The sequence below is a fragment of the Tamandua tetradactyla genome, chromosome 2, assembly GCF_023851605.1.
Source record: "Tamandua tetradactyla isolate mTamTet1 chromosome 2, mTamTet1.pri, whole genome shotgun sequence".
In the NCBI taxonomy this organism is placed as follows: Eukaryota; Metazoa; Chordata; class Mammalia; order Pilosa; family Myrmecophagidae; genus Tamandua; species Tamandua tetradactyla.
The window spans coordinates 1,823,891-1,851,322 of record NC_135328.1 but is presented as its reverse complement, the minus strand read 5'-3'; the positions used below and the strand labels follow the sequence as shown (position 1 = coordinate 1,851,322).

The window sequence follows — 27,432 nt, the reverse complement described above, 5'->3', positions numbered from 1 at the left end:
AAAGCTTCTAGAAGAACATGTAGGGAAACATCTTCAAGACCTAGTATTAGGAGGTAGCTTCCTAAACTTTACACCCAAAGCACAAGAACAAATGAAAAAATAGATGAATGGGAACTCCTCAAAATCAGATGATTTCATGCCTTAAAAGACATTGTCAAAAAGGTGTAGAGACAGCCAACTCAATGGGAGAGAATATTTGGAAATCACACATTGGATAAGATTTGATATCCTATATACATAAAAAAATCATACAACTCAACAACAAAAGAACAAGCAACTGAATTATAAAGTAGGCTAAAGATATGAATAGACATTTTCTGAAGAGCAAATACAGATGGCTAAAAAGCATATGAAGAGATGCTAATTCTCATTAGCCAAAAGAGAGATACAGATCAAATGACAATGAGATACCACCTCACACCTGTAAGAATGGCTGCTGTTAAACAAACAGGAAACTGTAAATGTTGGAGAGGATGTGGAGAAACTGGGACACTTATGCACTGCAGGTGGGAACGTATAATGGTGCAGCCACTATGGAAGACTGTTTGGTGGTTCCTTAGGAAACTAAATATCGAGTTGCCCTATGACCCAGCAATACCACTACTTGGTATATGCCCAAAAGAGCTGAAAGAAGTGACACAAACAGATTTGCATGCCTATGTTTGTAGCACTATTCACAATCGCTAAAAGATGGAAACAATCCAAAATGAGTGGATTAACAAAATATGGTAAATATATACGATGGGGTATTATGCAGCAGGAAGATGAAATGACGTCCTGAAGCACACGATAAGATGGATGAGCCTTGAGGACAATAAGCTGAGTGAAATTAGCCAGACACAAAAGGACAGATACTTTGTGATTCCTGAGGACCTAGCGATTCAGGAAAGCTCTAGATAGGTCATTAGTTAATGAAGTTGAACTTACTGGTAAGGGAATAGACAGAAGTGAAGGCGGTTCACTAGTGGGTCTATAATAATATTACCATATTGGAAGTTAACATTATTGAAAGGGGCTGTATAGACTCATGTGTCCCATTGATTAACAGCACAAATATACCTAAGTTCTTGTATGAGCTGCTGCATAGGTATGATTCGTGCACAAAGAGTGTTTAAGTTTGGGGTATGGGGTGGGGGATACTGATACTGCATGCGATGGGCTGTGTAACAGGAAAACATCAACAGTACCTCAGCAACACCAGGGGTACATAATGGGGGGAGGGGGGGACAAGAGTTAAGGGGAGGTTTGGATTTTCTAATTGGTGAGGGTGTGAATATTGGTTATCTTTTTCTTCGGAGCAACGAAATGATCTAAAATTGAGAGTGTTGATGGACTGCTGACTTTGAGTCTCAAAGTACAGACTTTGAGTCTATACTTGAGGCCCAGCAGATAGAGGTGGCTGACAGATGCACTCAACTGAGAAGTAGATTGGCAAACCATGGTGTAAACATGTGGCGCTGCTACAAAAAGGAACAAAGTTGTGAGATGTGCAATGATGTGAGAGAACCTGTGGGACATTTGGTGAGGCAAAATAAACCAGAAACAAAAGAACAAATATTGTATGATCTCATTTAGGAAATATTATAAGAAAATGAGCCCAGATTGTAACTGTTACAGCAGTCACATTTAGTCCGGAGTGGTAATTATTATTTCTGGATTTTGAGGAGCTGCTCTATATATGTATAATCTGGTATTAAGAGATAAGAGTGAAGCCAGCCGGGTTGGGATTAAGGTAGTTCAGAATACAGGAGTAAGGAAGATGGTGCCTGTATTTTAGAACTTCATGTACTCTTTGAGACCAAAGGAAGAAAGTTTTATTTTGTCCAGAAGCTAGGTTCTCTGTAGCACATAATCTAACTCAACCTGTCTAGGTAGATCATTTAAACAATCTAAACACAGGGAGCCCAAAATAAGAATGAGGACCTTTAATTCTGTAGCGCTTAATGTAATGCCTGGATACATTCCAGAGTGTATTAGGCAGATAATCAAAAAGTATTGGCAAAGTCCTTTGAGGGATGGGAGAAAAATTATGAAACTATTAAACTTTACCACTGGGGAAATCCCTAATACTGTGCCAAACATTAGGGACACCCAAATCAATAGGCCAAGCCCTTGATCTAGAGGCTTGCTCTTGTGACGCTTATGTAGGTAGCGGAGAAGCTTAGCCTACCTATACATATACCTAAGAGTCACCTCCAGAGGACCTCTTTTGTTGCTCAGATGTGGCCTCACTCTCTCTAAGCCCAACTCTGCAAGTGAAACCATTGCCCTCCCCACTATGTGGGACATGACATCCAGGGGAGAAAGTCTCCCTGGGGACATGGGAGATGACTCCCAGGGATGAATCCAGACCTGGCACTGCAGGATCAACAATTCCATCCTGACCAAAAGGGGGAAAAGAAGTGTAACAAATAAGGTATCAGTGGCAGAGAGAGTTCAAATAGAGTCGAGAGGCTACTCTGGAGATCACTCTTAAGCAAGCTTCAGTTAGGCCTTGCTACCTATCATGACTTGCCAACCCCCAATTAGGACCATTCCTGCCAATCCTAAAGAATACCTAGGGCAATATATAAAATTCTACAAAGGTCAGTTGCACTAGAGTAACGCTTCAAAACCTACAACCTCCAGATGGGTCTCTGGACCAGAGAAGTCCTGAAATGCAGAGGGGCCAGCCTCTCCAGAACATCAACTAGTTCCATTCCCCTCTCCCATATGATTGACGGCCCCATCCAACATTTTCACATTGGAAGTTAGAATGGGCATAGCCCAAATACCTGTGAAGAGTGGGAGAAAGATCAAAGATGACGATGAAGTTATACAGAGAAGGTAGGGTTTAACAAATGAGTATGAGTGCTAAATCACTATATTGATATTTCTGTTAGGTCTTTAGAAATGAAAACCCAAAATTGTGGAATTGTAACTTATACCATCACAAATACTGATTGTTGTGATGTACTTTGAAATGTATTGCTTTTATGTATATATGTTATTTAAAGAGAAGGAGGAATATAACAGAGAAGGTAGGATTTAACAAGTGAGTGTGACTGCTGAATCATTATAGAGCTATTTCTGTTGGTCTCCAGTGTCTTGGAGCAGCTAGAAGGAAAAAACTAAAAATCATGGAACTGTAACCCATACCAAACTTTAAAATCTGTTCTGTCACTACTTGTTAAAATGTACTTGGAAATGTATTGCTTTTTTGTATATATGTTATATTTCACATTAAAAAAAACCTAAAACAAGACCAAAAAAGGAGGAAATTTTAGAACTGAAAAATACAGTTGTTATAATTATAAGCTCAATGGATGATTTATACACTGCTGAAGAAAAAATTAGCACAGTAAAAGGTCACTCAGAAGAAAATATTTAAAATGAATCAAGGATAATGAAAACAATTCAAAAGAAAAGAATAGCCAAGAAATACAGGGATTATGTGGTCAAACATATATGTAATTGGAGTCCCAGAAAGTGGCAGAATGAGACAAAAGCAATTTTAAAATGGTAGCACCAAGAATTGAAAAGCATTAAACCACAAATTCAAGAAGCCTCCAAACTCTGAGATGTAAAAATAAAATCTACACAAATATATTGTACTAAAAATACTGGAAACCAAAAGCAAGCAGGAAATTTTAAAGAATGTCAGAAGGAAAAAGTAGGTTACCTTTAAGAAGAATGATTACATGCATAGCTGACATCAGTGAAAACAACCTATGCCAGCATACAAAGGAAAAATGCTATCTTTGAAGGACTAGAAGAAGATAAGTGCAGATCTGAAATTCCAGGATCAGTGAGAATATCCTATGAGAGTGAAGGTGAAATAAATGCTAAGAATTTTCACATGATATCTCAACTAAAGAAATATTAAATGAGTTTTTTTTCCATTAAAACAGAAAACAGTGACCTTGAGATGGAAAGGCAGAAATGCAGGAAAGGATAAAAAGTGTTGAAAATTATAAATATGCAGGTAAACCTAAATGAATGTTGACTGTATAAAAAGATCATGCCTTTTGAGGTTTAAAATATATTTGGCATGCACTTAAAGGGTCTAGGCTTCTAGAAGAAAGCCAGAATCCTGGAAGAGAGCCAAAATCAGGAATGCGTATTTTAATCTCTAGAATAACCCCTATGAGGACTGTAAAATAGCATATATCTTTCAAGCTAATGCTGGAGGAGTGGGATTGGAAAAGAATTAAACAAGGCAAAAGAAGGAGAAGAAAAAAGGTATTGAACATGCAGGTCATTAGTAAGATGATAGTTTTAACCCAAATAAGTCAATATTTAAATTAAATGTAAAGGGGTTAAATCTCAAAGATTGTTAGGCATGGAGAAGAAATCAGTCACAAACTCAAAATGCTTATATAAGGAGCATCTAGAACATGTGACTGTGAAAAGTTAAAAGAATGGAAAAAGATATAGCATGCAAACAGTAAGCTCAAGGAAGCTGGTGTTGCTTTGTTATATCAAAGTAGACTTTAAGGCAGAAATCTAATGGAGAGATAAACGGCTCATAATGGAAGCTATATTAATTCTATACTTGTGTGGATTTAAATTGCTGCAAAGTAAATAAAGTGAAAATTAGTAGAAGTAAGAGAAGAAATAGCTATACAGTCATCATTGGAGATTTTAACATCTAGAGCAGGAAGGCAGAATCAATAAGGATGTGAAATATTTGAGCAATGGGCTTCGTCATCTTGTCCTGTTTGTGGAAAGCTGCATTTAACGGCCACAGAAGGAACATCTTTTCCAAGTAGACATAGAATATTTTTAATATTAATCATAGGCAGGGTACAGAGTAAATGTCAACAAATTTCAAAGGACCAAACTAATACAAAACAGGTTCTCTGACTACGCTCAAAAGAATACTAGAAATCAATAACAAGATGATGACAGAAAATCTCCACGTATTTCACAGTTAAGAAATGCATTCACGTGTTAAAAATGGAGGTGGGTTTATTCGTTTATAAGCTCCTAGAATGCTATATATCAGAATTAGAACAACTTTTGTAAAAAGGAATTTAATAAGTTACAAGTTTATAGTTCTGAGCCTATAAAAATGTCCAAACTAAGGCATCCAGGGAAAGAAACCTTCGCTCGAGGAAGGCCAATGGGTCTAGAACCCCTCTGGCAGCTGGGGAGGCACGTGGCTGGCATCTGCTGGCCCCCTGCTCCTGGGCTCCGTTGCCTCCAGACTCTGTTCCTGTGGGGTCCTCACTTTGCTTCTCCGGGGCTGGCTTTGTTCTCTTGGCTTCCCTTGGCTCTCCAGGTTCTGGCTCACTCAGCATCTCATGATGACATCTGCTGGACTCTGAGCATCTCCAAACATCCGTGTCTCTGTCCTCCAGGTATCAGCATCTGTGTCAGCTCTGCTCTGAAGTTCCTGTCGGCTCTCTCTGTCGGCTCTGTTGTTCCTGAGGTTTCTCCAAGGTGTTCCCCTTTTAAAGACTCTAGTAGACTAATCAAGGCCCACCTGGAATGCGTGGAGTCACATCTCTATCTAATTCAAAGGTCACATCCACAAATGGGCATGGCACATCTCTGTGGAAATAAGCTAATCAAAAGTTTCCAACCACAGTATTGCATCAGGATTAAAAGAAACGGCTGCCTTCACAAGACTGAATCAGGATTAAAACATGGCTTTTCTGGGGTGCATAATACTTTTAAAAAGGCACCGTGGGTTTATGGGAACTCTGATTTTTCTGTAAAACTACAAGTTCTCTAATAAAAAAAATGTAGATAAATTTTTTAAAAGAAATGCATTTATAAATATCCCATGAGGCAGAGAAGAAACTATAATGGAAATTAAGAAAACACTCTGAATGATAATGATATGAAAATCATACCAATGAAAATATTACGTATCATAACTTGTGGGATTCAGCTAAATCCACACTTAGGAATACTTTGTAGCTTTAAATATGTAAATTAAAAAGAGAAAAGGCTAAAACTCAGTAATCAGACTATGCACTTTAAAAAGTTAGAAAAAGATGGGAGAAAATCAGATAGATAAGAAAGCATAAGTAAGCAAAATAGAAAACAAATGAGTGTTAACAAAGCTAAATGGTGTTTCTTTGAAATGGCAAGTTGAATTTCCTGGTGAAACTGACTAAGGAAAAAGAGAAGGCACAAATAACCAATAAAAAGTGTCATTGCTACATTGAGGAAACAATTTATGCCATTAAGTTTGAAATTTTATATGAAATGGATCATGCCCTTAGAAATACAACTTACCAAACATATCTGAAGAGCACTACACGATAACAAAACTGAATCAGTAATCAGAAGCCTGCCCACACGTCCTCTGCAGTGGTGTGATTCCTGCAACAGTTTGGCATGCAGCATTCCAGGTTCAAGTGCAGCCAGGAAAGCGAGAGTCTCCTCCACGGTTTCAGACATCTCGACCTCACTCCACTGTAGAACATAACTAGTCACGTGGCCACGTGAACAGAAGCACAGACTGGCTCAAGCCCAAGTCACATGCTCACCACTGGAGCTGAACGTAGGGGAGCATTGTCCCTAAAGGAAATGCTCAGTGCTGCTCCCAAATGAGGGAGGGGTGGATGCCACGTGGTCAAAAGATAACACGTTCATGATGGTGAGCAAGGTAGTCAGACCCAAACGTTGGGAAAAGAAATGTGATAATTGCTGAGAAAAAGAGAGCTCTAAAGCAGTTCATGCAAACAGTGGAGAATCTGCCCAGGTTGAAAAACAAAGGGAAACAGACTCCTAAGAGGTAATGGGAAAGAGATCAAAACATGTGGCATAAGAAATTCAGTCTTGGCCTCCCCCCTGAGCAGACACACAGACGCACTTGAGGAAGAAGTAAACCTCCCAGAAGGACAGCTTCCAGGCCAAATGACTTTACAGCAGGTATTTAAGGGAGAATTAATGCTACTCTTACTCAGCCCTTTTAGAGAAGAAAAAGAGAAGCAAGACTCTCTAGTTTGTTTTGTGAACATAGCTGAGCTTCGGTATTGAAACCTGAAAAGGACATTACAAGAAAGGAAGACGCAGTCCGTCTCTCTCATCACCGCATATGCAGGAATCCCAAATGAAACAGCAGCACATGGAATCTAGTCATGTATGAAATGGACACCACAGATGAAGAAGGGACGTTGATTCCAGGAATGCAAGGCTGGTTGGACTAAATTTGAAAATAAGGAGTGTAATTTGCTGCATTAGCAGATGAAAGGAGAAGCAGCATTTGATCGTATTGGTACATAGAAACAAGCACTTAAAATTAACATCCGTTTATGACTTGAAATAATAGGCAGGTAGGAGTAAAAGGGACCCTCTTCTAGTCACTTTGGATAGTTCTCTAAAAGTAATAGCAAATATTCTTAATGGTGACATCTCTGAGACTGGGAATGTGGTAGTTCCATCACTTCTATCCAGTGTCTAGTCCAGAGTGAGAAACTAGTACACTGTGAAAAAAAATAAAGGGAAGAGAGAAATAAGTAAATGGGAAAAGAAAACTAGAGAAAGGAAAGCCGTAAGGATCCAGGAAGCCCTGACCCTCTCATAGACAATGAGATCTGAATTTCTGGGGATGGGACCCAGATGTTGTCATTTTTTCAGTCCTGCAGGAGATTGCAATATGCAACCAACTTTAAGAACCAGGGTCCTAGTCACTGGTTGTAAATATGTAAGCAGGAGCTATGGCGATGGTACAGCGTCTTTATTCTTCATTTGAAGAAAATGCCGAGTAGAATAAATAACTAGCCACTCATCTTGAAACAAGATTCTCCAAAGCAAAATGTTGTTGGTTTGCTCTGATGCAACTTCAGGTAAATTTTCTTCTGTTATCTACTCCAGATTACCACTTCTTAAATACAAATACGTGAAAAAATTTAAGAACAATAAAAAATAAATAAAAATGCAAGTACATAATGCATCCCATATCATATACACTCAGAGGTGAGTGATCTGATTCCTTAGTGTAATTCCATATTATTATTATATAAAATGTGTGATCTCTTTAGTATTGCTACTTTTTATTTAATATTTAGACAGAACAAGATAACTACCTTTTACTCAGAGGTCCTAGGTATACAGTTAGTGAGCCAAGTTATAATTCTTTCCAAGGAAGATGTTTGCTAAAACTTTCCATTTTGAGGTGGAATTTTTTAGGGAGGTTACCGATATAATTTTGTGTTAGTGTTGCTAATGAAATGAAATAATTATTGTTTTCAAGAGTTATAAAGGTTGGAAAGAAAGAAATAGGAAAGAAAGAAATAAAACTATCACTATTTGCTGATAAGGTGATTGTAGGCATAGGAATTCAAATTTACAGCTAAATTATTAGAATTAATTTAGTTGGTCACTAGATTCAAAAAACAACCAGCAAGTCAGAAAATCGAAAAATTTTGGAACGATTCCATTTATTTTAACATAAAAATACCAAGAGATGAATGTAACAAGAAATATGTAAAACCTCTCTACCAAAAACTATAAAACATTGAGATAAATTTTTAAAGAAATGAATGGAAAGATGCATACCATGTTCGCAGATCGAAGGTTCAATATTATGGACACTGTCCCAAACTGGCCAACGTGTTCAATGTGACCTGTGCTACACTTGTCACAGATCTTTATGGGCATTAGCAGGCTAACAGTAAAATATTTATGGAGCTGTAAAGGCAAGAAAAATCACGGCAGTCTTGATGAGGAACGTGCTTCTGAAAATCGTGGTGAATTATATAAACCTGCAGTAATGAAAACAGTATGATCTGGGAATAAGGTTAGGAAAATAGGGGGATGCACTGACATCTAGAGCCCAGAAACACATCTTTGGACACTTCATTTACAAGAAAGCTGTTACTGCAAAACAGGATGGTCTTTTCCATAAAAGGGGTTGAGACAATAGTGGGCTCTCCACCTGCGGAAGAATGAAACTTGCTTCTGACCTGACACCATATGCAAAACCTAACTACAGATGGATTGTAAACATAAATGGAAAAGCTGAAGGGATAGAGGAAGATGCGCATAGGACTTCGGTGTGGGGCAAGACATTAAAATTGGCAAAAAACACTGAAGGAAGGAGAGATCAAAATGAATTAAATTTGACCACATTAAAATTAACTTGTGTTCATCTAAAGTTAACACTAATCGGACAGAGGCAAATCGCAGAGTAAAAGGTGATATCGGCAACCCACGGAACCCACAGGCAGTTCTTATCCAGAATATGTGAAGAACGACTCAGTAGAAAATAAAGTGATTTTGATAGATGTCATGAAAGGAGCTGCACGGATTACTGCCGGGCGTGTGTGGGAGGGCACCACTTACCTCGTGCAAACGGAAGGCACTACGAGCAGCCGTGGCACCCAGCAGGACGCGGTAAGAAGCTCCAGGAGGGTTCGCGGACGGCTGGTGGGCGTGGGCACCGGCAGCGCTGCTCGGGAAGGGCGATCGGCTTTATCTCCTGCAGTTGCGCACGTACCGGCCGGCCACTGCGCTCCGGGTGTGTACCCGGCCAACTGCGCGCGCGCCCTGGGGGACCTGCAGCCCTGCAGCTCCTGGCAGTGGTTCCCCATTAGCAGCGTCCCGTCCCGGCGGCCGGAGGGAGCACGCGGGGGCCGGTGCGGTTGCGCTTGAGAACCCTAGACGCAGGGACCCGGGTGAGCCGCGGACTGGAGGACACGGAGGCAGGCGTGGGGAGCGCGGTGTGGTTCCCTGACGCCCCGTCCGGGCTGTGGTCCCAGAGGCCGAGCCGAAGACGGCACGGGGGCTGCGGCCTTAGGCGTCACACTCGTGTTTCCTTTGCGGGGGGTGGGGTCGGCTGGGCTGTGTGGCCCGGAGGGAGGCTTCGGGGTCTGGCCTCTTCCGCCGTCGTTTTCAAAGCTTTTCCTTTTCTGTTTTGTGCATTTTGTGTGTGTTTTTAAAAAGGAGAAAGGTGTCCTTATCACAGGCAGGGAGGACAGACTCGCTGGGACCCTCTGTATTCTGTCTTCAGCGGGGCGGCCGGCGGCCTGGGGGTTGCGGGTCGGGGAGGCGCTGTCGACTGGGCCCCGGCCCTCGCTTCCGACGCCTGCTCCCCCAAGGAGTCGCGGCTGAACTTCCTGGGGACACTGGTGGCCCGTGCCCACCGCAGAGCAGGAGCTGCGCTCCCTCCTTGGACTGGGGTCAGTCTGCTTGCCATGAGAGCGGGTGGGCTTTACAGACTCGCTGAAGCCCTCTGACCCGTGGGCGTCAGCTCCCCTCCATCCTGGTGGGCAAAAGCGGCGTCTCCACAGGGCTGTCTTCCCCGGGTAAGGCCTGGCCAGGCGATGGCAGAGGGACATGGTCTGCGGGGGGGGTGGGGGGGTGGGCGTGGGCAGGCAGGGCTAGTCCTGGAAGGGCTGGGGGCGGCCTGCGGGGACCACTCCACCCTGCCGGGAAGGGCTCTGCCAGTGCCTCGGCAGCCACCAGCCCTGAGGCAGGAAGGAACTTGGCGTTCTGAAGACAGAGAAGACCAGTGCCCGGGCAGAGACCAGGCCACATAAAGCATCCTTTGTGCCAAGGAAGTGCCGAGTAAACCGGACCAGGGCAGGCTGGTACAAAGGCTTTATTTTTTGGCATGTGTGTTTTAATGTTTTTAAACTGCAGTCATTAGCTCACGGTATCATCACAGAGTTGTGCATTTGTCAGCACCATCAATCTGATTTTATTTTATTGTGGTGCTTTATATAACATAAATTTTAACCACATTAGCCGTTTTTAAATTCCCAGTTCAGTGGCATTGGCTACATTCACAGTGGCGTGTTACCATCAGCACACCCACTACCAAAACTTCTGTATCACCCCAAAGAGAAGCTGTCCACCTGTTAAGCAGTGAGTCCCCCGGTCCCCAGCCCTTGGGAGCTGTCACCCATTCTCTGTCTGTATAAATTTGCTTCTTCTAAATATCCCATATGAACAAAATCATGCAGTATTTGTCCTCTGTATCCAGCTCCTGCCACTTGGCGCGTTTTCAAGGTTTGCCCTCACGGCTGCGTGTCTCAGCGCATCCTTCCCCCTTTTTCGGCCAAGTGGGTACCCCTGAAAGGGCAGAGCTGTGGCTGGGCGTCCATTCCCCGTGGGCTTCTGTGAGGCTCCTCTCGTGGCCGCGGGACACAGTGCCTTTCCTGTCTCTTCTAGAGCCAGCATCCTGTAAGGAGCAGCTGTCCTTGCAGGAAAAACCCGCTGTCCCGGCTGCCCAGCCGCTCCTGAGCCATGCCGGCATCCCCGGCCCTCCCGGGGGGACACCAGCCCCCTCGGCGCTGCCCTCCCCACCCATGGCCGCTGTGCCCCATGACGCCGCTGCACCCACCACCATCCTCATGCCCGAGTCAGCACCGAAGGCTGCCGCACTGGCCGGGGATCCTGGGACCCCTCAGGGGCCAGGCAGCGAACTGGAGACTCCCCCGGCCCCCGGGGAGATCCGCGATGCCCCATGTGCAGCGTGGCCCCTGGGCACAACCCGGGAACCATGTGTCCCACCTGTGGAGGTCTCCCGCTGCTCCCTGGGCCGAGGGGAGCCCACCGCGGTCCCGGGGGCCAGTGCCCAGGCGCAGCCCCTGCCGACACCCCCCGCAGGGTCAGAGCCCAGCCCCCCTGGCGGGGCCCCCCCACCGGCCTTCAGCCAGCCGCTGCCTGTGTTTCCTACGGCGGCGGTGGAGCCTGCCAGCCTGGCTGCCCCGCAACTCCCCAGCCCCCCGCTGGGGCCCGCCGCCCCCACGCAGCCCCCTCTGGCCTTGGAGTCTGATGGGGAAGGGCCACCTCCGAGGGTGGGCTTTGTGGACAGCGCCATCAAGAGCCTAGACGAGAAGCTGCGGACTCTGCTCTACCCGGAGCACGTCCCCACGTCCTCTGCCCCACCGGGGACCCCGGGCGACGGGGCTGACAGGGACTTCAGCCTGGAGCCGCTGGCAGGGGCCTTGGTGGGCGGCCCCACCCTGGCCCCACAGGAGCCGCCTCTGCCCTCAGCCCCTGCAGTTGTGCCCCCAGGGCATGCCCCGCTGCCCCAGCTCTCGGTGAGTGGTCACACCTCCCACCCCAGGTGCAACCCCGAGGGCAAGGCGGTGGGCGCGGTAAACAGATGGAGATGGTGGCGGGCGCGGGTGGACTGATGGCAGGGGTGGCGGCCACGGGTGGACAGGTAGCAGGGGTGGCGGGCGCGGGTGGACAGGTGGAGACGGTGGCGGGCGCGGGTGGACTGATGGCAGGGGTGGCGGCCACGGGTGGACAGGTAGCAGGGGTGGCGGGCGCGGGTGGACAGGTGGCAGGGGTGGCGGACGCAGGTGGACAGATGGCAGGGGTGGCGGGCACAGACGGACAGGTGGCAGGGGTGGCGGGCACAGACGGACAGGTGGCAGGGGTGGCGGGCACAGATGTGGCACTGAGGGCTGAGGCTGTAGGTGGAGGGTGCCTGGCTCTGCAGGGCTGGGCCCTGGACTGTTGCCATGCTCCCAGCTGCCTGCTTGGGCCTCACCAGCACCTGGATGCCCTGCAGGAGGGACTCAGGCATGGCGGGCAGTTTCTGCCCCGAGGGGCGTGGACAGTCTCTGTTTTGGGGTCTCCTGCAGGGCGGGGTCTGGGAAGGAGGAGCCAGTGCTCAGAAACAAGGAGAAGAGGAAGGAACTACGTTGTTGCTAGCAGAGGTGCCAGCAAACCAGGCTGACTGTCTCTGCTGTTTCTTTCCAAAGTTGGAAAAGTCAGAAACGGGGACAGTGCAAGCAGGTGCCTCGGAACAGGGACAGCCTCCGCCGGGAGCAGGTAATGGGGCTGGGGGCATCTGCAGCCCCACGGGCGTGTTCGTGACATCACACCAGCAGCCCCCGGGACCCTCTGGGGCCACTGTCCCCCAAAGCATTTTGTGTGGCCCAGTCGCTGCCTGTTTAACATGTGGCAGGGGTCCCTTATGACTGTTAAACTCACTGAGTTCTAGAATAGATGGTCTGTTCATGCTTAAAAGAGCACCCCCTTCTATAGAAATAATAGCAGCCCTGGAGGGTGGGCTGGGCGCCCAGAACTTGCTGACAAGTGGGTGCTCTCGCCCCGCGCCAGGGTACCCCTCCTCCCTCTTCCCTCTAGCAAGGTTCCACAACACCTGGGGGGTGCTTACAGAGTGCAGGGTTGGAGGGGGGCTCTAGCAAGTGGACGGAAGCTGCGGCGGGCTGGGGAGCTGGGGAGGGCCAGGAGGTGGGGCTCCTGCTGTCCGCGCCCCTCCCCCCATGTGAGGCTTCATGAGCTTTGGGCATTTGCTCTCGTCTTGTTATCTGAAAACTGGGGGGGCCCTGAGGTATGTGGACTGACCTTCTAGGGTGTGGCGTTCCTTCTCCTTCTGGAACTTCTTGGGGTACCCGTAAGATAGGTATTGGGTCCTCTGTGAAGAAGGAGCCTCCTTGCAATATGAACTTGGGGTGCTTCTGTGTGGAGGTGCAGCCCGCTCGGTCCTGCTGACCAGGCCCACCCCAGCCTTGCTGGACCGCTGCGTTCCCTTCCAGATGCCCCTCTCCAGGTGGGGCGGGGGAGCGCACAGGGAGCTGGGCAGCCTGGAAGAGAGAGCTGCCCCTCTACAGCCTGCAAGGGCGGGGCTTGTTGGCCTGGGCTGTGCAGGGGTGGGTGCCCACTCCGTGCCCTGCACCGTGCTGCTTCTGCGCTCTGTCAGGTCTGACCCGCGGGTGAGTGCACCCGGGCCCCTTCTGCTGAGGAGGGAGCTGAGTTGTAGCGAGGTTCGGTCCCTCGAAGCTACAGGACACTACCAAGGTCTCCCCGGGCTGCAGAGCTCCAGGGGAAGCTTCAGGGAGGCAGATCCTAGTTTGGAGAAATAGAGGGTGTGATGCTGGTAGTGAGCCTCCCGTCCCCAAAAGTGTGCAAAGAGAGCTGAGAGGCAGTGCCCGCAGGGCTGTGAAGAGGGGGTCAGGCAGTGCCCGAGGTTGGGGGGTATGTGACAGAGATGGGGTGCATCTCCCTTGGGTCTGATTGCAGCCTAATGCGTCCTCGTGAGCTCCACATGGGGTGGTGCAGAGGTCAGGTGGCCCCTCTCTCCCTTGCTGGGGCCCATCTTACCCAGGGTGTGGGGCCAGCAGGCGGGATCGGCTCTTGTGTGGCCTCCTGCAGCAGGGCGTCAGCTTTGCGCTGGCTTTGGGCCTGGTGAGGGCTCAGCGCTGGCCAGGAGAGGGGTCATAACCACATCCCTCTCCCCTGCAGGCCGAGGAAACAGGCCACCCCAGTTATGCAGGCATTTCCAACACGGCAGCCAGCATTAGAAATCACCTGCTCATCTGCTCACCAGAACCTTTTAAAACGCAGAGGGTGCCACTCTGAAAGCGGTGGCAGGTGCCCGGGTACACTGCCGGGGGGGCCGCCCAGCCCGTGAGGGGAGGCTGTGCTGCTCACGTGGGCTGGGACGCGGCCCTGTGGCCTTGGCTTGTGGACGCGCCGCGGGCTCACACAGGCTGGCCCGAGCACGGCCACCTCCCCGCCAGCCCCTGCCTGGCCTGCTTGGCCAGGGGCTCCAGTTTGGGCAGCGTGCACCGTGCCTTCCCGACACGCCGTCCTCCTCCAGCAGCTGGGGTAACTTCCGATTTTCCTCTATAGCTTTCAGCAGCGCGGGGGCCCCCAGCGGACTTGCAGGGTCCAATTCGGCCGCGGCCACCAGCCTACAGGTAGGCAGGCCGTCCTCTCGGACACACCCTCAGCTGGGCCACTGGGGTGGGCTCGCCCGTGGCAGTCAAGTTGACTCCCCTCCCGACTTGTTTCCCAAGGACGCCCCCGCTTCTGGGAGCGCTGCCTTCCCGGAGCCCCAGGCCCAGGATGCAGGGACCCAGCCCGTCCAGAGCCCCACGGGGACACAGGCGGCGGAGCGTCCCCCTCAGACGCGCGGCTCCCTGGACGCTGGCACCCCTCGGAAGTGGCCGGGACCGCAGGACAGCAGCTCGCCAGCCAAGACGGTGGGCCGCTTCTCAGTGGTCAGCACACAGGACGAGTGGACCCTGGCCTCGCCCCACAGCCTGAGGTACTCGGCCCCGCCCGACGTCTACCTGGACGAGCTCCCGGCTAGTCCCGACGTGCGGCTGGCGGTGCGGCGGGCACAGACGGCCTCCTCCATCGAGGCGGGCCCGGGCGAGCCTGTGTCCAGTGACTCCGGGGATGAGGGCCCTCGGGGACAGCCCCCCGCGCAGAAGCAGTCCTCCCTGCCCGGCAGCAGCAGCGTGGCCGGCGACTTCGTCCGGAAGGCCACCGCCTTCCTGCACAGGCCGTCCAGGACGGGCTCCCTGGGCCCCGAGACGCCTGGCAGGGGCCGCACCCAGATCCCCACCATCAGCGTCACCTCCTTCCACTCCCAGTCGTCCTACGTCAGCAGCGACAACGACTCGGAGCTGGAGGACACGGACATCAAGAAGGAGCTGCAGAGTCTCCGGGAGAAGTACGTCCGTGCGGCCGGGGTGCTGCCCGTGGGCCGGGGGTGTCTGGTGGACGGAGCGGGCTGAGCCTGGGAGCCGGGAAGCGGTGAGAGTGGCCCAGCCCACCTGCAGGCATCCAGGGTGGACATCTCCTAACGTGGGACACTCCTGCCTTCTGGCCCTGGCCTCTGGTCCCTGCGGGCAGCGGCTCCTCACTTCCCACGCCTTCCTTGGGTGCCACTTCCTCTCCCTCCCTCAGCCTCAGCTGGAGTCAGGGTGTGTCGCTTGGCCCTGTGCCTTCCAACCTTCCACCTGGCAAATCCTCACTGCGTTCCTGCGCTGGTCGGGAGCTCAGGGGACACAGGTGCTGCCCGAGGTCCTGGGAGGCAAGCAGGAGGAGCGGGCATGGGCCACTGTCCCGGGCCCGGCCTGGAGTCACCAGCAACCAGAGACCAGTGTCCTTCCGGGAGGGAGGGTGTGACCCGGGCAGTTTGAGGCCCGTAGCCACGACGAGCGGATCCCGCTCTGACCGCAGTGTGTGACGGGGACAGACCTGCAGCTCCCCGGGAGGGACGTGGGCAGGGTGGGGCTGCGAGGGTGGCTGCCCCAGGCTGCAGCGTGAGCGGACAGCGCCTCGGTGGGGGCCCGGCTGGTGTCCGCAGGGAGCTCGGCCGGCTGCGCAGGGAGCTCGGCCGGCTGTGCCCAAGCCGAGGGTGGCCGGGACGGCATGGGGGGTGCTGGTCTAGGAGGGGCTTGGAGAGGTGGCCTGGGGCGCGGTCAGGTCAGCGGGAGCCAATGATGGGCCGCCACCTGCAGCCTTCCGGAGCGGAGCAGCAGGGCTGTGCCGGGGCGCCGCGGGCCTCCTCTGCTCCGATGGCCAGCTGCAGTGGGGCCGTCCCGCCAGGGAGGCCAGGGGCAGCCTGCGTGGCGGGGCTGAGGCAGGTGCGGCAGTGACGGGCCTGGGAGAAGTGCTGGGGCGAGTCCAGGGGCTGCAGGGCCGCGGGTGAGGTGAGGGGAGGAGCGTGCCCCCACGCGTCTCCTCGGGGAAGGAAGTAGCTGCCCATAGCGAGGCAGTGAGGGAAATCCCGCAGGGGCGAGTCCCGGCTCTCTCCCAGGCCAATGTCGAGGCTTAAAATGCAGGGCCCCCCAACCCTGAGCCGCGGGGGTGGAGAGGGCACGTCAGCCCCCACCCCATGAGCTCGCTCTTAGGCCCAGGGTGGGGGGAGGGGGTTCAGCCAGGGGCTTGTGCCTCTGGGTGGAGGGAACCCCAAAGTTATTCTGACGACCCAGCACCCCCCACCACGGGTTAACCTGCCTTTGCTCGTGAAATGGGTCACCAGCCTGCAGGACTCTGCTGATGCCACAGCCCTTCGCTGTTTCTCCTGGCGTTTGCAGGGAGAAGCTACTCAGAGACATGTTTTCAATAACCCAAGGAAGTCTGTGTCTGAAACAGATGCAGCATTTGTTTCAGCCACTCGGTTCTGTGTCCTGGAGCACGACGTGGTGGGGGCACGGGGGTGAGGGGGGCCGGCAGCCAGATGCTATTAAATCTGTTGGATCCCCCACCCAGCTGGCCACCTTGGGGGGGTCACGGATGTGTGCTGTGAGAAGCAGCTGAGGGGTCTCCCCTGTCCCTGCCCCCCTCTCCCTGCCCTCCCCTGTCCCTGCCCTTCCCCCGTCCCTTCCCCCCTCTCCCTGCCCTCCCCTGTCCCTGCCCCCCCTCTCCCTGCCCTCCCCTCTCCCTGCCCTCCCCTGTCCCTGCCCTCCCCTGTCCCTGCCCTCCCCTGTCCCTGCCCCCCTCTCCCTGCCCTCCCCTCTCCCTGCCCTCCCCTGTCCCTGCCCTCCCCTGTCCCTGCCCTCCCCTGTCCCTGCCCCCCTCTCCCTGCCCTCCCCTGTCCCTGCCCTCCCCTGTCCCTGCCCTCCCCTGTCCCTGCCCTTCCCCTGTCCCTGCCCCCCTCTCCCTGCCCCCCTCTCCCTGCCCTCCTCTCCCTGCCCCCCTCTCCCTGCCCTCCTCTCCCTGCCCTCCCCTCTCCCTGCTCCCATCCCTGCCCTCCCCTGTCCCTGCCCTTCCCTCTCCCTGCCCTTCCCCCTCCCTGCCCCCCTCTCCCTGCCCTTCCCTCTCCCTGCCCTTCCCCCTCCCTGCCCTCCCCCGTCCCTGCCCCCCTCTCCCTGCCCTCCCCTCTCCCTGCCCTCCCCTGTCCCTGCCCCCCTCCCCTGTCCCTGCCCCCATCCCTGCCCTCCCCGTCCCGACCCTACTCCTCCCTCCTCCCACCCCCGCAGGCACCTGAAGGAGATCTCAGAGCTGCAGACCCAGCAGAAACAGGAGATTGAGGCCCTGTACCGCCGGCGGGGCAAGCCCCCGCCCCCCGCCCTGGGCTTCTTCCACACAGCCCCGCCCAGCGGCCGCCGCAGGAAGACCAGCAAGAGCAAGCTGCGTGCTGGGAGGCTGCTCAACCCACTGGTGCAGCAGCTGAAGGTCGTGGCGTCCAGCACAGGTTGGCCACGCGCCCTCCGGGCTGCTGGGGGCGGAGGGCTGCACGGGGCAGGGGCCACATGGGGACAGGGGGACAAGGGGAGGTTCAGCCCTGGGGGAGCACTCATGCAGCTGGGAAAGCGCTGCGGGTTGTGGGCGCCTCTGCGGCCTGTCCCCCGGGGGAGCGAGGCATTGAAGCTGCAGGCACCTCTGGGAGCCCGGCCAGCTCGGAGCGCGGGTGGTGGGCAGGTGAGGGGTGGCGTGGCCGCCGAGGGAGCCCAGGGGTGCGGTGGCAGAAGGCGTGGCGGCGTGGCTTCGGCAGAGCTGGGGGTGCTGGGGGGCTGACCCCAGCCCTGGGCCTCTGCCGGGTGCTGCCCAGGCTGGATGCTGTGTCCGCGGGGTCTGCCTCAGCCCCTGGTCTGCTGACCTGCCGGGGCCCCTCCCGGTGCTGCCACCACACCCTGTCAGGGAGAGGCCCTGGCCTGGCTCCCACGCAGCGTGTCCCACGGGTCGAAGGCTCAGGGCCCGGCCAGCGGGAGCCCTCCCTGGGGGCACTCGTCCCGGGGCACCCGCTCACACAGCCTCCGACACGACCCTGGATGGGCTTTTTTTTCTGCATGGGAAGGCTCTGGGAATCGACCGGGGTCTCCTGCACGGCAGGCGAGAACTTTGCCACTGAGCCACCGTGGCCCGCCCTGGATGGGCTCTTTTTTAATACAATTTTATTGAGATGTATTCATATACTATATAATACCCAAAATGTACTTTCAGGGGCTCACAGTATCGTCATATCATTGTGCATTCGTCACCATAATCAATTTTAGAATATGTTCATTCCTCCAAAATAAGCAAAAATAAAAAGAACACCCCAAACATCCCATCCCGGCAAGCGCCCTATTGTTTGTTTATTTTTGTCCTTGCTTTCTTACCCATCTGTCCTCACACTGGGTAAAGGCAGCATCAGTCACAAGGTTTTCACAGCCACACAGGCACTTCTTAAGGGCTGTGTAGTCACTCAGTTTTCCTCAGGAATCAAGGCTATTGGTTACAGTTCAGCAGTTCCAGGTACTTGCCTCCAGCCCCTCCAATACACCATAAACTAAAAAGGGAATATCTATATAATACGTAAGAATAACCTCCAGGATAACCTCTCAACTCTGTGTGAAATCTCTCAGCCACTGACACTTTATTTCGTCTCATTTTTCTCTTCCCCCTTTGGTAAAGAAGGTTTTCTCCATCTGTTGATACCAGGTCCTGGCTCATCCCAGGATTTCTGTCCCATGTTGCTCGGGGGATTTACATCCCTGGGAGTCATGTCCCACGTAGAGGGGGAGGGGAAAGAGAGAGGCCACATCTGAGCCACAGAAGAGGCTCTCTAGGGTGAGTCTTAGGCACCATTATTAGTAGGCTTAGCCTCTCCTTTGCAGGAATAGGTTTCATAGAGGTGAACCCTACGTTCGAGGCCCATCAACTTGGCAGTCCCACTGACTGTGAAGGTACCAGGTCTCCCCAGGGAAGAAGTTCAATATTTCCACCTTTCCCCAGCCCCCCAAGCGCACGTGGCAGGGCTGTGGTCTTTGGCCGCATTTGAACGGCAGAGGAAGCACCACCAGTGCCACGTTCAGGTGGGCAGAGGCCGTGGTGGCTCTTGCTCCTCTCCCCGCAGCCCGCCGTGGGTGCCGCAGCCCCGTGCCCGTGGTGTACGGGCCTTCCCAAGGCCCCCCAGCATCAGGGGGGATCTGACAGGCCCCGCCTAGGGCGGCCCCGGCCGGTGGTGCCTCATGGTACCGGTGGCCGTCTTCTCCCACCCCCGCCCAGGTCACTTGTCAGACTGCAGCAGAGGCCCCCCCGCTAAGGACCCTGCTGCCCGGACTGCCGGGCCGGCTGCAGACAGCAGAGTGGCGCCCCCGGCTCCAGCCCCGAGTGGGAAGGCCGTGCAGACCCAGCAGCCCTGCTCTGTCAAGGCCTCACTATCCGCTGACATCTGCTCCGGCTTAGCCAGCGACGGAGGTGGAGTGCACGGCCAAGGTGACTTCCAGCTCCCGCCTGCCCGAGCATGCGCTAGCCATGTAGGGCCTCGGTGTGGTCCCCAGGGACACACCCAGTAGAGAAGGGCAGGAGCCGCTGCAGCGTCTGCTGAGCGGTCCTTACGCACGCAGAGCAGGACAGAACAGAGTCGTCTTTGAACGAAAAGAACAGAATTGCCACGTCCTCACCCGGGCTGGTTGTCAGCAGCTCAGGGGAGGTGATGCTCGGCTAGGACGGTCCTAGGGGAGGTCGCCAGGACCCTTGAGGGGCTTGGCCCGATGGCCAGGGAGGGGAGACAGCCACGGTCATCTGCCGCAGTAGCTCTGTCGGCCTGGCTATGGCGAGTCCTGGCCCCCCACCCCGGCCCCCTCCCTGCCCCCAGCAGAGCCAGCACGGTGCTAAACACCAGAACCTTCCGCTGAGGAAGGGCGGCTCGGGAGGTTGACCTTGAGACTCGGGAGGTTTTGACCTTGAGACTCGGGAGGCTGACCTTGACGCGGAAGCACCCTCTGCCCAGCGCTGCAGGGGACCAGGGCAGCTGCTGATAAAGCCTCCGCGTCCTGCTTCTCAGCGTCTGTACCCCAAGAAAGTGTGGCCGCGGTGACAAAGGTGCTGAGCCGGCCCCCATCCCGCCCGCCCACCCCTCCGGGAGCCCCAGCCGGGGGTCCCTTTCCCGCCACACGCAGTGGCTTTGGGCCTCCGGGCTGGGCTAGGCGGAACCTTGGCTGTTTAGTAGCAGAGCTGATGTGACTGGTGGTGTGGTAGGACGCGGAGTCGCAGAGACTTGTACTTGATAAGTGTCTCTTTGTTTTCTTCCCTTTATATTCATTTGCAGGCTGGACGGTTTACCATCAAACGCCTGAGAGAGTGACCTATAAATCTAGTAGCAAACCTCGTGCCAGATTCCTCAGTGGACCTGTGTCTTTGTCCATCTGTCTGTATTTGTTCTTTTGTATTTTATCACCTCCTGTCCCTTGGTTTCTGCCCCCACTCCTCTGTCTTCACTGGCACCTCTCATGCATCCAGTAGCCGCCCCCCCACCCCATTCAAATCACCGAATACCAAAAGCGGCACCCCCTGAGCCCCTCCTTCTGGACGAGCTCTCTCCACACCCATCCTCTTGTCCTCGGGAAGCTTGTGCGTCTGCTTTTGGCTCATGCCCGGGCACCACCGAAGGCATGTGCACAGCCTCCCCGACGCCCGGCCTCGGCAGCGCCACCTCTCGGGCGTGCCAGGGCACTCTGTATCTTGTCGCTCGTTTGATTTGATTTGATTTTCTTTTTAAATGTTGGAAGTGGTTTTATTTTTCTGTTGCGATGGTGGCAAATATACACGTCCGCCCTCCCCGGTTCCAGCGGCAACAAAAAGACAACCCCAACCTCCTCTAGACGCATGGTGTTTGCACACATGTATGGGCTCTGAAGATATGCATGTAGCGAGCCGGTACAATTCTAGGTCACTGGCGGGTACACCTTCTGTACAAGGGCTGTATTACAACCATGTGCAGTGCTGTCTCCACCTGCTGTCCCCTGCCCGTGCATGTGAGATGCTCAGAAAGCAGTGCTCCAGCTAGGATTTCCCAGCCCTCACGCACCTCCCAGAAGGGACAGCTGGTCAACCCACATAATCCCATGGCTACCCTCTGCTTTCTCCAATCCTGAAAGCTGCGCTTAGAAATCCTAACCTGTGGCTCTCCTCTCAGGACGGCCCTCCCTGCCTCTGATCCGGCCCTTCCTATCTTCTAGCTGGAGCACTTTCCTTGCTGTATTTTCCTATAACTTGTGATCTCAGAGATGAAGTCAATTGAATAATTCCTGAATTGTCTACCCAACCAAAATTCAACAGCAGTCTCAGCACCCAGGCCTTCCATTTTGACTAACGGCATACCTGCTCAGGATGCTCAAGGCCTTGTGGGGTGCTTCCCCCGCTCAGAATAATTGGATCAGAGTAACTGGAGGGCCTTTGGGTTTTTCTCTCGCAACGGAAAAATGAGGCTTTTTATCAATGGGATGGAGGTGCTGGCTTGGGGCACATGACTTTTGGGTCGTGCAAGAAAGATACATTGTCCTTGTCAGGGTCTGGAGGCCATGTCCACAGTCAGACATTGACCCGAGGGCAGTGTCCAGTCACATCAGCCCCCCTCACCCCACTCCGTGCCCCCTAGACACCCATCCGAGGTCTACATTGGTTCATCGACTCCCGGAGAGACAAATCAAAGGCACAAGGGCCACTCAGAAATGTGCTCTGGACGTCCCAGGGCTTTCGGGAAGCCCCCGCGTATCCAAGTACAGACAGGCTACTTCTTGTCAGTCCACAATAGGACACCCGGTGTCCCTGGGGCTGAGCTCAGCCGAGTCACAGGAAGGGAGGAAGGAGCTGTCTCAAGGCGTCTTCAGCCTCTCGGGACAGGTGGCGGTGTTCTCAGAGCGCAGTGTTCCTACGTGTGGGTCCGCAGCCCACTGGGGCTGGGGTTTAGTGGAGGCCACGGAACTGGCATGTTAGGGATTTTCCCGGTCAGCGTGATATGTGCAGCTGAGATGGTCCACGCTCTGTCTCTTCACCCACCGGGTTGTGTTTTGTTTTAAGGGTCTGATTCGTTTTGCCATTTATTGTTCCAAGATTTAAAAGAAAAAACCAAGGCACCGCAAGGGCAAAGTGTTCAGGTGTGACCTCCATCAGGAAGGAAGGAGTGTGGGGCACACACGAGCAGCCATTGCCCCAGCAGAGGCTGGCCGCCCCTCCTGGAAGGCTCCGGGAGCCTGGAGCGGATGGAACACTTTACGTGTCACTCTCCAGTGTTTGCATCGAAGGCGTGGCTTGTCTTGGCAGCGCAGCCTCTTTGGGCAGGCTGTGGCCGAGTTGTGATCTCAGGCCCCGGGTGGTCAGGGAGAGCTTGCAGGGGCGCTCCTGCCCAGGGCCTTCAGGCTGCAGCCCCTGGACCCACCTCGAGAGGGAAAAGCTTGGAGAAGAAGCATCAGCTCCAGGTGGCCCGTGGAAGCCGTAAGGAGAGCTGCTGGGGGGGTCTGGGGAGGGGCCCAGCCTGCTCAGTAGTTCAGGTCGTCAGGGAGGGCAAGCGTGGAGGACAGGAAGGGGCCTCTGCATGAGGAGGGCGTGAGGTGGGCCCCGAGAGGGGGTTGCAGGAAACAGAAGGGACGAGCCCCCAGGTAAGGCGGGGACTTGGTGTCCAGTGGCCCAAGGCCAGGCAGCCCCTTTCTGAGCACGTGGTTGGCCGCTTGTCCAGTGGGGCCTTGGACCACCCGGGAGGCTGAGGGATAGCAGGTGCAAGCCCTGGTGGGGCCGGGCGTCCAGCCTCCCAGCTCTAGCGCAGGTGGTACGAGATCACCTGGGTGGTAGCTGGTGGTACGAGATCACCTGGGTGGTAGCTGGTGGGGGCACAGGGGAAGCTTGGGGACCCCAGAGGGGCTGCTTGGGGGGGTTGGCCACATCCAGGGACTGAACCCAAGGAATTTGGGTTATCCTGGCCGTCAGAAGCTTCGCCAGACTCCAGGGCCTGTGGGCTTGTCCTCCTCCAGGCAGGGCCGGGCACTCCTGTTCTTCGGGCACCTTCTCTGGGCCCATGGGAGCATTAGATTTCACTTTTTGGGGGGTTTCCCCAAGTGGGTCCCACCGGGGCCCTCTCCAGCCCTTAGGGCCCTGCCAGCTGTGGAGAGTCCCCTGCCTGTGCCAGACCTCCCTTGCAAGGAGGAGCCATGCAGTCAGGACCCCTGTGGCTCCCCGGCCCGCAGCCTTTGCTGTGGCTGTGTGGGGAAGGTCGCAAGGGCTGCCCGCTCCCATGGCCCACCCCACGCCCGTGCTCTCCGCCTCCCTGGTGGGGCACCAGGCCGGGCCGCTCGCCTGGGGGCTGTGTCTGGGGCCAGCGTCCCCGGTCACCCTGGCAGAGGTGAAGCTAATCCCCCTCTCCCTGTTCCCACGCCCCGGGCCAGTTTAGAAATCCAGCCAGACAACTGGGATGACAGCCATGTAGCCGCATGGGGTCGTGTCAGCTCAGCGGGGCTGGGCCTCTGCTGTGGGGGTGGGTACGCGCAGGAGGGGTGCGGGGTACGTGCAGGGGCTGGGGGCGGGACCTCTGCTGTGGGGGTGGGTGCGCTCCGGAGGGGTGCGGGGTACGTGCAGGGGGCTGGGGGCGGGGCCTCTGCTGTGGGGGTGAGTGCGCGCAGGAGGGGGGGCGCGCGGGAGGGGGCGGCCTACGCAGAGTGTGCTTTCTTGGCGAACACTCCTGTAAATACCCCACGCGGGTTGGGCTGAGCCACGAGCACGCGTTGGCTGACGGTTTGGGGGAAGAGCCTGCAGTCCGGAAATGGGTGCGGCGCTGCTTCGTTGGGGGACTGGGCCTGCCGCGGTCCCCGGGTGGGCCTGTGGCTCCACTCTGCCCACGGCCGGGTCCTCTCCTTCCTTTTTACAAGGCCTGCAGACCCTCCCTCATCCCTCAGGACGCCCCCAAGTAAGGATACAGTCTTGGAGAGGTCGCGGTTGCCGCGGCCTCACCCCACGGGCTCGGGTTTATGTAAGGTCACTGCGCTGGGGTGCTTGCCTCAGGCCCCCCGGCCGTGGACACCCACCAGGCACACCGTTGCAGAGCCTGGCCCGCGGTCCAACCTGCCAAGTCCAAGAGACTGGACTACCTCGTTGCGGCCTGAGGCTGCCCTTTCCGCGCCGCCGAGCGTGGGGCAGTGGCAGGTGTGCGCGCAGGGCCGGGCGTCAGGCAGGGGGAGCGTCTGCTCACGTGCCAGTCAGGGTGTCCCCCCCCCCACTCAGAGCCAAACGGAGGAGGGCAGGGCGGGGTGCCCGGGGCCCTCACTGCCTGAGGTCAGGGCCTGGGTAGAGGCCAGCGGTGTTCTGGGGCGGGCGGGCTGCCGCACGTGTCTTCTGGAGGCACAGTGGAAGCTGAGGGCAGGAGCAGCACCTCTGTCCTCCCAAGTACCCCCTTAAACTTGGGAAGAAATTAGTGTGTTTCCAACCAGCTGGGGAAAGGTCATGGTGCCCCTCACCCACCCCGCGGCCATGGCCAGAGCGCACCAGGAGCGTCCTGCCCTCCTGGAGGCCAGCGTGTGGGCTCAGCCCGCGCCCCTGACATTGGCACCTGTGCACGTCTTGCCTTGTCGGCTGTGGGCTCATCCTTGGCAGGACCCTGTGGGACGTTTGTCCTCACACAAGCCAGAATGAGCCGGGTCTGGCAGGGGTCCGGGTGGGGCAGAGGGCCATCCCGCACGCGAGAGGCAAGGGAGCCCCAGGGAGCGATTGTGGAGCTCCCTGCGGTGGGCAACCCCTCTGCATGGTGTGCGTCTGCGGGCACCCCGGTGGCCAGCGCACCCTGCCTCTCCTGGTCACCTCAGGATTGGGAAGGGCGTGGCCAGCCCCCTGTGGCTGGAGGCGGCTTCTCCAGTGGTGACCACGGCGGCACAGACCCTGATTCAGGTTCACTTGGTTCTTAAATGGGTCCAAGACGCAGCTCTGGGAAAACAGCCCCGGCTCCTGCCGGTGGTGCTGAGCAGGCGCTGGCCACAGAGCGGATACTCCTCTAAGGAGCCCTGGATGCAGAACTCCCCACCACGGGCCCAGCCACACACGGAGCCGCCACTTCTAGAGAGCACAAGTGTCCCCGAGTGGACTGCTGTCGGCTGTGGGGACAGCAGCTCCCATAGGCGCCTGGCTGTGCAGCCACCATCCCATCTGCCAGGGCTGCCACGTCAGAGGCTGCGGGCCGGGGGGCTGTGCAGCAGGCCTTCGTTGTCGCACAGTTGCAGAAGCTGGACGTCTCTTCCCCTTGCTGTCCACCCTCTCCGGTGCTGCTGGATGGGAGCCCACGCTGATGCGGGCGCCTTCCCCGTGATTACGTCTCCAGAGGCCCTGCTTACACGTGGGCTCACACCCACAGCCACTGGGCTAGGACTCATGCCTGACCTTGTGGGGGGGGGGGTATGTGGTTCCATCCCTGACGGTCACTCTCCGGCATCACTCTGACTGGAAAGCAAGCTGAGCCTTCCCATCTGCACTGCAGGGCACCAGCCTTCACCTGAGAGCGTGCACTTGCAGAGGCCGCGGCTGCAGGAGCCCTTGTGCATTGTCCACCTGCCTTCCCCGTGCTTAGCCCTTACGGGTGTATCTTACATCAGAGACTTACAGGTTATCATCTCGTCTTTCCCTGACAGTAGCTGCAGAGGACATAAAGAAAGAAATTTAACAAAAATGTGAACCCGGTTTGAACTAGGTTTCAGAAGCTCAGCAAGCTCGCCTCTTCCTACGTTTAGAAATCTCCAGAGAAGCCCAGTCCGACAGTTCTCCGTGCTGTTCCTGCACAGCAGAAAATGGAGCCCTCGCAGATTTAGAGGCAGCCCTGGGACCTCAGCACTCTCACTGTCCGCCCGGGGACCTTGCCTGTCCAGGCCAAGGAAGGGGCAAGGGGAAGCATTCTTGGGAGCAGGGCACACGTGGGCGGGGCACGCAGAGCTGGTCCTCGGTGCCCGCAGGGCCTTCGTGGGCGACCTTGTGAGGACCGGAGCCTGCCCTTGCCCAGTGCCTCACTGGTGGGGCCCCAGGGGCAGCAGGGTCACCGGTGCATGGCCACAGCCCACCTTCCCTCTGGTCCAGCCCTGCTGGTGGTATACAGCGCAGCCGGCCCCTTGCCCCCTCGAGCCACGCGCTGGCCTTTCAAGTCTTGTGTTGCCAGAAATTAAATTCCGCGTTGCCTCTGTGTTTTGAAGTCCATTCCCTGCAGCTGACCGTCTTTCAGCTGCAGTCCTGGCTGTAAGGGGGTGGGTGCCCTGAGTGCACCTCCCATTGCTGAGGGGTCTGTAAAGCGGCTCCAGTACAAGGCCTCAGAGGACGCTGTGGCCGTGGGTCCACCGTCCCTGCCTCACCCACCCTTAGGAACCCCGCACGTCCCGGCCGCGGGCCCAGTTTAAGGCGGTCACCCGGCCCCGGACGGCCCCAGACCCGCAAAGCAATGTATCTTTCGGGCCTGGAACCTTGGGACGGGCCTCAGTGTGTCCCAGCCCGGCAGCCTGGCTGCCTCTTCATGATTTTTTCTTGCCTCAAGCAGTGGCCTCCCAAGGGCCTGACGTGGGAAAGCCAAGCAGTGTTCGTTTGCTTTATTATTGTCATCGTAAAATGCGCTTCCAGAGACAGACCCTTCCCCCGAAGCTCGGGGAGCTTGACCTGCCATCTGCAGCCCCTTGGCGCCCGGCCGCCCTCCTGTCTCTGCACTGCTGGCCTCTGTCCTTTCTCGTGATGAGGACTTTTGCTAAGTTTGGTAGCTTGGCCTGCAGGTGTGTTCTGTCCTGCCTAACCGTGTGTCTTGTATCGTTTTCTTTCTTTCCCACCCCCCTTGCAGGGTCTGCCCTGAAACGTCTCTGCCTGGGCAAAGAACACAGTGGTAGTAACTATCCAGGTTTTTTACCCTCTGTTCCTCTCCATCGCATGGGCTTTCTCGTGGCTGGCGCGGGGCAGGGCTGCCGGCCGGGAGTGCGGGGCAGGGCTGGGGGGTCGCCGCGCCCCCACCCCCGTCCGCACCCGCCCCCCGCCCCGCCTGGGGCGCTGTCCGCACCCGCG

At 55.3% G+C, this 27,432-nt stretch overlaps 1 protein-coding gene across 1 annotated transcript in view; it reads left to right on the top strand.

Moving 5' to 3' along the window:
- WNK2 (WNK lysine deficient protein kinase 2) overlaps positions 1-27,432 on the top strand; it is a 130,571-nt gene that overhangs the window by 94,734 nt on the left and 8,405 nt on the right. The window contains 8 exon segments of the mRNA XM_077138321.1: positions 11,113-11,987; positions 12,660-12,729; positions 14,557-14,624; positions 14,724-15,385; positions 17,643-17,857; positions 19,654-19,863; positions 20,699-20,797; positions 27,215-27,271. Coding sequence (XP_076994436.1) covers positions 11,113-11,987; positions 12,660-12,729; positions 14,557-14,624; positions 14,724-15,385; positions 17,643-17,857; positions 19,654-19,863; positions 20,699-20,797; positions 27,215-27,271 — 2,256 coding nt within the window.